At 32.8% G+C, this 13,554-nt stretch overlaps 1 protein-coding gene across 1 annotated transcript in view; it reads left to right on the top strand.

Annotated features, from left to right (window-relative positions):
* GALNT13 (polypeptide N-acetylgalactosaminyltransferase 13) overlaps window positions 1–13,210 on the top strand; it is an 828,252-nt gene extending 815,042 nt beyond the window's left edge. Inside the window, exon 12 of the mRNA XM_078146313.1 lies at window positions 12,831–13,210. Coding sequence (XP_078002439.1) covers window positions 12,831–12,971 — 141 coding nt within the window. The 3' untranslated portion in view covers window positions 12,972–13,210. The remainder of the gene's footprint in view (window positions 1–12,830) is intronic.
* Window positions 13,211–13,554: the final 344 nt, after the last annotated feature.

Raw genomic sequence — 13,554 nt, 5'->3', positions numbered from 1 at the left:
GACTTTGAATTCATTTTTTTTTGTCATGCATATTGGTACAACTCCATCCAGTAGCGTTGCAGATCATAACTTTCTATGGCCTTCTTATCTATATGAAAGATTGTGTAGTGTGGAGAATAGAATGACAGTCTAAAAATTAAAAAAGATATGGGTTCAGTGACTGCTTCTGGCACATACTACCTGTATAACCATTGATAAGCAGTTTCACTTCTCATCATGTTAGGCAACTTTCTAAGACTGTAAGTGCTGATCTGCACTAATAAAGAAAGTTTATTCTTCTGGGAGTTCCCCATAGTAACAAAATCACAACCTCCCCCACCTCAATGGAAAGAGAGAGAGAGAGAGAGAGAGAGAGAGAGAGAGAGAGAGAGAGAGAGAGAGAGAGATCTATTAATGTGGATATGCTCTTAATCATATTTTGCTACTAGGTATTGTTACTATTGAAATCGACTGATTTTTTTTTTTGCTCACAAATACATAGCTATGATTAGTATTAAAAATGTATTCCATTTTGTCCAGTAAAAGTGCTATATGTAAGGATGGAGCCAAGATGGCACAAAGAAGCCAGGAAGTTGCCTGAGCTCTCCCCAATTTCCCTCAGAAAAAATATTAAATCAAGCCTCTGGAGTGACAGAAGCCTCAAAAAAAAAAATGGAGTGAAACAATTTTCTAGCTAAAGATAACTTAGAAGGACTTCAGGAAAGGTCTGTCTTACTTGGGTAAAAGTGGAGTTCAGCCCAGTGCAGATGGCATGCTGGCAAGCCAGCTGAAGGCTCTTAGCCATAGCACAGACCAGCAACCAAAGCCACTCAGTCCTGGCTCAGCAGGCTAGTGACAGAGCAACTTAGCTGTGAGGCCTCCAGCCCCAGAGCAGAAGGCAAATTCCCAGCCCCAGAACCCAGGGCACAATAGCAGCAACTAGGCAGGCCACCCCAGAGTAATGGGCCACCTGATAGCCCCAGAGATCCCAGTGTGGAAAGGCAGTGACCAGGCCCTTGGCACACCCAGCACAAGAAGCATGGGACAGTACACCCTATGTCTCAGGAGCAGAGTTCAACTTTTTAGAATGAGCAAAATTCCAAAAAGATCCCTGAACTTAGAAACTACTATGGTGACAGGGAAAATCATAACACAAACTCAGAAGAGATCAGCAATGCCAAAATGCCTACATGTGAAGCCTCAAAGGGAATATAAATTGGTCTCAAGCCAAAAAGTCCTCTTGGAAGAGCTCATAAAAGATTTTTAAAATCAAGTAAGAGAGATATAAGGAAAAATGTGAACAGAAATGAGAGTTATACAGGAGAATTATGATTTTTAAAAAGTCAACAGCTTGGAAAAGGAAGGAAAATAAATTGACTGAAGAAAACAACTCCTTAAAAAAATAGAATTGGAAAAAATGTTAAAAACATCCACTGAAGACAACTCCATTAAAAGTAGAATTGGCCAAATGGAAAAGGAAGAAAATAATTCCTTAAAAATTAGAATTTAGCAAGTGGAACTAATGATTCTATGAGATATCAAGAATCAGTCAAACAAAATCTAAAGGATGGAAAAATAGAAGAAAATGTAAAATATCTCATTGGAAAAATAGCTGACCTGGAAACTAGATCCAAGAGAGACAATTTAAGAATTATTTGGACTACCTGAAAGCCATGATTAAAAAAAAGAGCTTGGACAGAATCTTTCAAGAAGTTATGAAGGAAAACTGCCCTGATACCCTAAAAACAGAGAGTAAAAGAGTAATTGAAAGAATCCACTGAACATTTTCGAAAAGAGATTCCAAAATGAAAACTCCAAGGAATATTATAGCCAACTTCCAGAATTATCAGGGCAAGGAGAAAATATCTCTGCAGTCAGAAAGAAACAATTCAAGTATCAAGGAGCCACAGTCAGGATTACATAGGACTTAGCAGGTTCTACTTTAAAAATCAGAAGACTTGGAATATGATATTCCATAAGGCAAAGGCACTTGGATTGCAACCCAAAATCAACTACCAATACATAATTGAGCATAATCTTTCAGGGGAGAAGATGGATATTCAAAAAAAGGAGACTTTTTTATCTCTCTTGATGAAAAGACCAGAGCTGAAAAGAAAATCTTAAGTTCAAACACAAGACTCAAAAGAAGTGTAAAAAGGTAAACAAGAAAGAAAAACAAAACATGCTATATGATAAGAATAAACTGTTTATATCTCAACATGGGATGATGATACTTCTAACTCTTGAGAACTGTATCTCTGTTAGGGCAGTTAGAAGGAATATACAAAGGCAGAGGATATGAATACAAGTTGACTTTGAATTTATGACATAAAAATATAAGATAAAAAAGATTATATTGAAAGAAGAGGAAAGGGGGCAGAAAACTACATGAAGATGTACAAAAGACCTATCACAGTAGAGGGAAAAAAGAGAGGAGGTTAGCATCCTTTGAAACTTATTCATCAAATTTGGATCAAAGAGGGAATAACATACATACTCAGAGGGGTATAGAAATTTGTCTTACCCTATAGGGAAGTAGGAGGGGAAAGGAGAAAGAAAAGTTGAGGGCTGAAAGAAGGAAGGACAGATTGAAGGAGATGGTGGTCAGAAACAAAACACTGGTGAGGTGGGACAGAGTGAAAGGAGAGAGAAGAGTGTAAATGGGGGGGTAGAAATAGGATGGAGGGAAATACATAGTTAGTAATTATAACTCTGAATGTGAATGGTATGAACTCTCCCATAAAAAGGAAGCAGATAGCAGAGTTGATTAAAAATAATAATCCTATAATATGTTGTTTATAAGAAACATATTTGAAGCAGAGAGATACACACAGAGTAAAGGTAAAAGGCTGAAGCCGAATATATTATTTTTCAACTGAAGTTAAAAAAAAGATAGCAATCCTGTTCTCAGGCAAAGCAAAAGAGAAAATAGATCTGTTTGAAAGAGATAAAGAAGGAAACTACATTGTTCAAAAAAGGTAACATATGAAAAGAAGTAATACCAATGCTAAATATATATGCACCAAGTGGTATAACATCCAAATTCTTAGGAGCAGAAGTTAAGTTAAAGCAGTTAAAGGAAGAAATAGACAACAAAACTATACTAGTGAGGGATCTCAACCTCCTTCTCTCAGAACTAAGTAAATCTAACCACAAAATAAACAAGAAAAAAGTTGAGGAGGTGAATAGAATTTAAGATGAGTTAGATGTGATAGACCTCTGTAGAAAATTGAATAGGGAGAGAAGGAAAATACCTTTTGCTCAGTGATACTTTGCACCTACAAAAAATTTCACCATGTGTTAGCATAAAAACCTCACAGAAATAACAAGCATCATTTTCAGATCATGATGCAATAAAAATTACATATAATAAGAGGCCAAGGAAAGTTAGACTAAAAATTAATTGCACACTAAATATTGAATCCTAAAGAATCAGTGGGTCAAACAACAAATCACAGAAGCAATAATTACTTTTATCAAAGAGAAAAACAGTAATGAGACAACATACTAAAATTTATAGGATGCAACCAAAGAAGTTGTCTAAATGCTTACATTAATTAAATAGAGAAAGAAGAAATCAATGAATTGGCCATGCAACTAAAAAAAAGCTAGAAAGAGATCAATTAAATACCAAATTGAAAATTCTGGGAATCAAAGGATAAGTTAATAAAATTGAAATTAAAAAAAAGCTGTTTAAATAATAAATAAAACTAAGAGCTGTGTTTCTGAAAAAAAACAATAAAATAGATAAATCTTTGGTTAATTTGATTTAAAAAAAAAGAAAGAAGAAAAGCCAGATTTTCAATATCAAAAACAAAAAGGGTGAATTCACTTCCAAGAAAGAGGAAATTAAAGAAATAATTAGGAACTATTTTGCCCAGCTGTATGCCAATGAATATGAATATCTTAGCAAAATGGATGAATATTTATAAAAACATGAATTATAGAGATTTACAGAAAAAGAAAAAAATACTTGGCCCCATTTTAGAAAAAAAAATTTGAACAAGCCAACAATGAACTCCCCAAGAAAAAATCTCTATGGCCAGATGAATTTACAAGTAAATTCTACCAAATATTAAAGGACAAATTAATTTCAATGCTATAGATATAGATATAGATATAGATATAGATATAGATATAGATATAGATATATATATAGATATAGATATAGATATAGATGTAGATGTAGATGTAGATGTAGATATAGATGTAGATATAGATGTAGATATAGATGTAGATATAGATATAGATATAGATATAGATATAGATATAGATATAGATATAGATATAGATATAGATATAGATATAGATATAGATATAGATATAGATATAGATATAGATATAGATATAGAGATATAGAGATATAGATATATAGGTATATAAAATTTGGGAAAATAGGCAAAGGAGTCCTACCAAATTATTTTTTATGATACAAATATGATGCTGTTATCTAAAGCAGGAAAAACCAAAACAGAGAAAGAAAATTACAGACCAATTTCCCTAATAAATATTGACAATGGATAATGGGAATAAAATATTACCAAAGAGATTACAGCAACTTATCATTAGAATAATACACTACAACCAGATGAGATTTATACCAGGAATGCAGGGCAGGTTCAATATTAGGAAAACTACCAGCATAACGGATCATACAATAAAAAACTAAATAAAATTATGTAACTATGTCAATAGAAGCATAAAAAAGCTTTGAAAAAATACAGCACCACTGCTATTAAAAATGCTAGAAAGTATTGGAATAAATAGAGTTTTACTTAAAATGATAAGCAGTATCTATCTAAAATCAGCAGAAAGCATTATATGTAATGGGGATAAGCTAGAAGCCTTCCCAATAAAATCATGGGTGAAACAAATATGCCCATTATCAGCATTACTATTCAATATTGTACTAAGAATGTTAGCTTTAGCAATAAAAGAAGAAACAGAAATTGAAGGAATTAAAATAGGCAACAAGGAAACAAAATTCTCACTCTTTGCAGATGACATAATGTCATTCTTAGAGAATCAACCAAAAAACTACTTGAAATAATAAATAACTCTAACAATGTTGCAGGATATAAAATTAACTCACGTAAATCATTGACATTTCTATGTATCAATAATAAATCCCAGAAGCAAGAGATAGAAAGGGAAATTCCATTTAAAACAACTGTAGCCAATATAAAATATTTGGGAGTCTTACCTGTCAAGACAAACCTAGGAACTCTATGAACACAATTACAAAACACACTTTTTACCTAAATAAAGTCAGATCTAAATAATTCAAAAATATTAATTGCTCATGAGTAGGCAGAGCTAATATAATAAAAATGGCAGTTCTGCCTAAATTAATGTACTTATTCCATGTCATACCAATCAATCTACCAAAAATGTTTTATAGAGCTAGAAAAAAATAATAAAATTCATTTGGAAGAACAAAAGGTCAAGAATATCAAAGGAATTAATGAAAAAATGCAAAGAAAGATGGCTTAGCTATCCCAGATCTAAAACTATATTAGAAAGTGGCAATCATGAAATCTGTTACTGGCTAAGAAACAGAGTGATAGATCAGTGGAATAGATTAAACACACAAGACACAGTTGTGAATGGCCACATTAATCTACTGTTTGATACACAAAGAGTCCAGTTTCTGGGATAAAAGCTCATTATTTGAAATAAAAAAAATTCTGGGAAAGCTGGAAAATAGCATGGCAGAAAGTAGGAATAGATCAACATCTCACATTCTATAGCAAGGTAAGGTTGAAATGGGTGCATGATTTAGACATAAAGAGTGATACATAAGCAAATTAGGAAAGCCAGGAATGGCTTACCTGTAAGATTTATGGAGATGGGAAGAATTTATGACCAAACAAGAGATAGAGAACGTTATGAAATGCAAAATAGATCATTACGATTACGTGAAATTAAAAAGTGCGCAAACAAAAACAATGCAACCATGATTAGAAGAAAAGTAGAAAGCTGGGAAACAATTTTTACAGGCAGTATTTCTGACAAAGTCCTCATTTCTCAAATATATAGAGAACAATGTCAAAATTATAAAAATACAAGTCATTCCCCAGTTGGTAAATGGTCAGAGGATTTGAACAGGCAGTTTTCAGATGAAGAAATTAAAGCTATCTATAGTCATGTAGAAAAATGCCTTAAATCATGACTGATTATAGACAAGTGCAAATTAAAGTAAACTCTGAGTTACCACTTCACACTTATCAGATTGGCTAATATGACAAAATGGAAAATGATAATATTGGAAAAGATGTGGTGAAATTGGAACATTAATGCATTGTTGGTGGAGTTGTGAACTGATCCAACCATTCTGGAGAGCAATTTGGAACTATGCCCAAAGGACTATAAAACTGCATATCCTTTGATCCACCAATGTCACTACTAGGTCTGTATCCCAAAGAGATCATGAGAAAAGTGGGGGAGGGAGGGAAGACCCGCATGTTCAAGAGTATTTATCAGCAGCTCTTTTTATGGTGGCAAAGAATGGGAAATTGAGGGGATGCCCAACAACTGGGGAATGACTGAACAAGTTGTGACACATAAATGAAGTAGAACACTATTGTTTTATAAGAAATGATGATCAGGCAGATATCAAGAAAACCTGGAAAACTTACATGAACTGATTCTGAGTTAAGTGAGAAGAACCAAGAGGACAGTAACAGCAACATTGTGAGATGATCAACTATTATAGACTCAGCTCTCCTCACCAATACAGTGATCCAAGACAATTCCAAAAGACTCATGATGGAAAATGTTATCCATACACAGAGAAAGAACTATGGAGTCTGAAAGCAGATCAAAGCATCCTATTTTCATTTTTTTTTTCTTTCTTGCAGTTTTTTTCCCTTTTGATCTGATTCTTTTTTCACAACACGACCAGTGTGGAAATATGTTTAATATGATTGTATATGTATAACCTATATAGGAAGGGAGGGAGAGAGAAAAAATGTGAACCCAAAATCTTACAAAAATGAATGTTTAAAACTATCTTGTAATTGAAAAAAAATAAAATATTATCAAGTAAAAAAATAAATGTTTTCATAGGATTTGTGATACTATTTTAAAACTTTATTTTATCATCATTCATTTTTTCTTCCTTTTGTCATTTAGACCCACACAATGCTTCACATAATTACCCAGGGTTGTCTCACAGTGAGCAAACTAACTGATGGCTCCCAAAGTACCACAGTGGAAATGTGTAATGGTAGTCCTTTGCAAATGTGGATGCTAAGAAACTATACAGTATTGGAAGTTTTGAGGAAAGTTTTTTACAGCCCTCTTGATTACAAGCTCTAGCAATTATGAGAGGTTAGTATTGTAGGCTACATTAAATGATGTATAATTTAAAGTTTTTACTTTATGTTATGCAATTCCTCAAAACTTGGGGTGAGAGGAAAATCTTTATTTTGAGGTATTTTCTGACAATATTTTTTCTTGTACCTTTTAGATTTCCGTCGACTTAGTTGTAGTAGTTTATTCTCTGGTGATTTAACCGCAATAATAAAAAGTATTTCCATGTTTTATCATTTATCTATAATCATATGCATGACCATAAAATATAATCGATATATTTTGTTGTTACACAAGGTTGTTTTGGAACATGACAGATGTTTTAAAGTTTGTTACATTTGTGTTTCTTTTTTTGCTAGGACCTGTAATTTCATCAGTATAGGGAGCTCCAGGTGATGAACTTCCTCTACAAAAACAGATTGGTACCTTCTTCTCAGTTTATATTCTTGGAAAGCAATGAGAAATTGAGTGACTTGCCACTCAGCCAATATTAATCCAATGCAGTACTTGAACCCATGATATCCTGACACTGAGGCTGGTCACCTACTACATCAGAGTTGTCAAACTCATATGTAGTTTTCAAAACTCCCAGTTCTGCCTGCAGATTAAAATGTAATTTGAAAATATTTAACAAAACAAATAAACATAAGATTAAAGTAGATAATGTTAATTTGTTGTTTTCTAAGTCAACATGAGGCCAACATCCCAAATGTATTTGAGTTTGACACCCCTGCACTGCACCATGCTATCTCCTGTCTCTATCAAAACAAAATTTCATGTCAAAATAAAAAAGTTCAATTAAATTTCTTAATGTTTTTCTATGTAACCCTAAACATCTGGACATTTGGAAACATTATAATAATTGTATTTTTTCATTTACTTTCCAGAAAAATGAATGAATACTTTAAAAAGCATTTATTAACTTATATATAGATATGTATATATGTATACACATATACATACATATGTACACATATATGTGTATATATGCCAAACACCGTGCTAACTTTTAAGAATACAAAACCAAAAGGAAGATACCCCCTATCTTTATAATGCTTACATTTTAATATGAAGAGAAAATACATAAGAGATGATTTTGTCCAATGAAGAGTGTTTTTGTTTGGGAAGTAATTGCTTGTTTTCATGCAAACTCATAGATTATGGAGAGTTTATAATACCTATTTTAAAATATGAATATTTGGATTGTGTACATAATGAAAGTTTGGCTAGATTGTATTTTTCTATATTCTGGAAACAGAAGATGAATAATTTCTCTCTATTCTTTTGTGATTCATTAGCTAACATAGAAAACTACAATAAAAAGTGATGTGAAAGAATCTGATGAAACATTTTACTCTGAATTGTATAGTTGCTATTCTGTGATTTATTAGTAACTTTTTAAAAAACGACCATTCCTGGTTATGATGTTTGGTTCACTTGAACAACTGCTCTGATTCCCTATACCTAGATTATGTTGATTGATAGTAATTGCACAACAATGTTATTTTTGCAGGAGATTCTTTTGATTCCAGTACTTTATTCATAGACTTAGGATAATCTACTAATGTACAGTCTTTAGGAGAGAGATTTAGTTACATTTTATTTTTAATTTTCCCTGAGGAACATATTCGGTTCTTTTGATTGGAAGATATTTATTAAATAGAAATATGCTTTGCATGACTGCACATGTTTAACCTATGTCAAATTTCTTGCCTTTTCAATAAGGGACATGGGAAGGGAGAAAAGGAGAGAATTTGGAATTTAAAATTTTAAGACATGGATATTCAAAATTAATTTTACACGTATTTAGGGGAAATAAAATATTTAATTAATTAAAAATAAACATTTCAATACACAGTAGACAATAAAAGCCACATTTATTAAATGGCTATTCTACTGCAAATTTCTGTAATAGGCACTAAGAAAACAAGAATAAAGTGAAATAATCATTGTCTTCAAGGTGCTTATAATCTCCTTGGAGCATCCAATATAGATACTGATCAGTAAATAAAAAGTACTTTCAGGGCAAAGAGAATTAAAAACTTGAGGAGTTGAGGACTGATTAGAAAGTAGAACTTGAATTGAGTCTTAAAAGAAACTAGGGATTCTAAGAGATGACAGAAAATAGTAAAGCACATTTTGGATAAAGGAGATCTTTAGCATCAAAGAAATATCTCTGGACTGGATTGTGTAAAATAAATGTTTTAACCTGAACTAATGGTTAGTTGATCAAACTAAAAGGCTATTTGATTTTACCAATAAAGGATAATGGAAGATATTTCTGGGGATAATTGAAAAGACCAGTGAAAGGCTAGCTATAAAAATAAATTATTTACTGAATTAAAGATACATTAATGTAAGGTGTCAGTAGAATAGCTTCTCAAGCCGCTTAGTTTTCCTAGCTTTTTACAAATTATCTAAGGCATATACAAGAGAAATGCTTTTGGCAACACAAACCAAAGACCTTTAATAATAACTCATTGCTTTTATTAAAGAACACTGAAATGATGGGCATATGTAATATGCCCTGTTTTTTTCCTTGTTCCAAGATATTTGAATAACTTCTAGATGTATAAAACATTACCAAGTACTCACCTAATCTCTGTCTTGTTGCCCAAACTCCCCTAAAGGCCTTCTTTTAATCTTTTGTTTTTGACCTACAATGTATATTTCTCTCCCCATTTTCATTTTCCTCCATTTTCCATTATATCCCCATCTGTTCTGAAGAGTTCTAGGGAAATGGGTGAATTTCCATTCCTTAGAAGAGTTTGGTCTAGGGCAATTCCAAAAGTCTTTTTTTTCCTGACAGAACAAGAGAGCTCTTGTTTTAGTCTTTGAGAGTTAAACTCTCTTAAAGACTAGCAAGTCTTTCATTAGGACAGTGACCCACAGAGCAGCAGAGCAACACTCTGTGAAGTGTCCTATCTGCAACCATATCCTGTAGAAATACTGCATTCCATTCCACAGCAACATTTATGCCCCTTTTGCCACAAGATAGGTCTCCTACCCCATCTACTCCCATATGCTGTGGAGATACTATTTCATCAGCTACCAGGCCCTGGAGGTGGAAGAAAAGTCTGAACAGGAATAGACTAATGAAAATAGAAAAATATGACTGTGACATATGCTAGTTGCCAATAAGCCAGTGCAGTGTTTATACTATTTGGCAAATCTACCTAAGAGATAAAGCTGTATTCTTCTAGTACAGGGAATAGAGAATTGAAAATGTAAGAAAATGAGTGAATTAGTCTTCACTTCTTCGTGTGCAATTTATAAAAACAACCACCACCATATCCAAGATGAAACTTGCATGAATGATAAATGGTTAGTTTTGATACCTCTAGTATAATTTCCTATCTTTGACTGGGTAGATAATACATAAAATAAGTATTAGCAGCTTATGTGTACTGAATTACAACGGAATATTAGGTACTATCCATGAAACTAGGCTGAAGTAAAGCCCTACACACACACACATATGTGTGTGTATAAGTATGTGTGTATACAATATATATCTATGTATGTATACAAACACACACATACATACACATATAAATCATTAAGCCAAGTCTTAGGTTGAAAATGTGTCTAAGGATTCTTCTTCAATAGCAGGTACTGTTTGAAGAAAAAAATGGGAATAGGGAGTAAAGTCTGAAAGAATAAAAGGGCTATATTTCAATGTTCAATCCAAGGCCCTTACTGAAGATTAAAATAGGAAAAGGAAGTACAAATGTAAAAGAACATATGTTTTTAGATCATATAGCTTTTATGTCCGTTTATATGGTATAACAAAAAACACTAATATCCATTGATACAGGTACCATGTTTTAAGATCCTTGATATTATAACAGAATAAAACAGAATGTATTAATAATGATAATAATAACAATGATAATATCTGGCATTTACATGGTGCCTTCTATGTGCCAGGCACTATTCTAAGCACTTTATACAAATATTATCTCATTTGATCTTCTCAACAACACCATGGGAAACATGTGCTGAGGAAACTGAGGCAAATAGAGGTAAAGTGACTTGTCCAAAGTAACACAACCAGCATGTGTCTGAGGCTGAATCTGAACTCAGGTCTTCTGACTTTGGGCTCAGAGTTATATTCTCCTAATTTCTTACTGAGTTTGAATCTTGAAGTCAATGTTGGATCTTTTTGCATTTCCATCATCCAAATGAATCTTAACTCCAGAGTTGAAAACTACTCCTCTCTGTGATGGTGTGTATCAGATATACTGAGCTAGTTTATCTGCAACTAGCTTAGCTGCAGCAACCTTCTGCTGTCAGTGTCAACTACTCTTTGTGTAGGCGCTTGTATTTGCCTCCTATTTATCAAATACTCTCTCCACTAGGAATATCTTGTACCTACTGTATAATCTAGTGATACATTTTGCCTGTTGACCAAAAGGATACTAAACAACTAATACATAAGAAAATCATCTCCTTGAGTCAGTTTGTGATATAGTGCTCAGTTAAAATTCCCTTATGCACCTTTTACAATGTTGCTCACATCCTGGATAATTCTAATTTTAATCTTTGTTGAATATACTAATATTTTAAATACACAATATATAAATGAAAGTGAAAAAATAATGATAAAGCCCTACCACTCAATTTCATCGATCGCACTTTCATTTATATAGTCTTTCAGGGTTTTACAACATACAACCACATGTTTTATTTTAGTTTAATCTTGGCACAACTATTTGAGGTAAATAGAACAGGCCTTATTTTACAGGACGGGAATGTGAGACATCAACTGACATTCCCAAAGTCATGCAGCTAATAATTATAATGATATACATCACGTATCACTTTCTTTTTGACACTGTGAGGTAGTACAATTATTATTTGCCTTTTTTACAGGTGATAAATCTGAGATTCAGAGAAGTCAGGCAACTTGCTTACAATCAATCATACAAGCAATAAGTATGAGAGAGAAGACTTGAACCCAAATCTTCTGTCTCCTGTATTGTATTCTATCCAGCATATCAAACTTCTCTCTCTCTCTCTCTCTCTCTCTCTCTCTCTCTCTCTCTCTCTCTCTCTCTCTCTCTCTCTCTATATATATATATATATATATATATATATATATATATATATAAAATCTGGATCAGTATTTTTTAACCTGATCTATATTATTAACTTATTTTTAATATGCTGATGACTGAATTTCCATATAATTAGTTTCCTTTATATTCTTATGAATTTATTTTTTGCATCTTAAATAAATAATTAAAATTATTCTGAGAATGGTTTCATTGTCTTCACCAGACTGCCCATGGGGTCCATCACACACACATACACACACACATTGGAAGCCTCTAATCCAGAGTATTAATCAAATTTCATCCTGTGGGTATAGTTTCCTTTATAAAATATATGCCGCAAGGTTAGCCTGTATTGTAAACTAAGGAAAAGTGTGATATTATTAGTGCTAAATCTGTCCTGCTGAGGTTTGTTTGATGATTGTCGGACCCATACTTACATACATGTTAAAATAAATGTGCCCTGCTTACATTTTTCAGAAACTCACATTGAGACACATCAACAGCAACCAGTGTCTTGATGAGCCTTCAGAAGATGACAAAATGGTACCTACCATGAAGGACTGCAACGGAAGCCGATCCCAACAGTGGCTCCTCCGCAACATGACCTTGAGTGCCTGAAGTCAGAAGAGTGTCACTGTGTTTCCTTAAGACCATTGACACTTTTATCTATAATTTCAGTCAGGTGAAGTCATTATTCACTTGGGAAATGAAAAACTTAAAAGCCCTTTGCTATGACCACGCATGGGGTTTTATATTTGTTTCCCCTGCTCTGGGCAGATTTGCTGTATCCCCCTATGAAATTTTTATATCTGTTCAAAGGAAGCACACTTTAGAAGCTATAAAGATCATAGATGCTATTATAAATACCTAAATACCACACTGAGTGTGGGTATATATATATATATATATATATATATATATATATATATATATATATGTATGTATCCCTTTTGAAATTCATCTAACAGGGTTTGTTTGGATTATTTTAATTTCTATTTTTGGTTGCTGTAGTGATATCACAAAATATTGCTTGAAAAGGGACATACTACACAAAATTACAAAAGTAATTTTGTGAAGAATAGATTATGTTGATTGTTTTGTAAACTTTCTCTATTTCTAATTGTCCTTCATGGGAACTTGGAGTGACTATTATTTACTATTTCATATTTTATTTTATTTTTAAGACTCAGCAGAGTATTAA

This window comes from Phascolarctos cinereus, unplaced genomic scaffold (assembly GCF_003287225.1).
Source record: "Phascolarctos cinereus isolate Bilbo 61053 unplaced genomic scaffold, phaCin_HiC Scaffold_726;HRSCAF=1367, whole genome shotgun sequence".
In the NCBI taxonomy this organism is placed as follows: domain Eukaryota; kingdom Metazoa; phylum Chordata; class Mammalia; order Diprotodontia; family Phascolarctidae; genus Phascolarctos; species Phascolarctos cinereus.
Note: the sequence above shows the minus strand (reverse complement) of the source record. Positions and strands in the feature narration are given on the sequence as shown.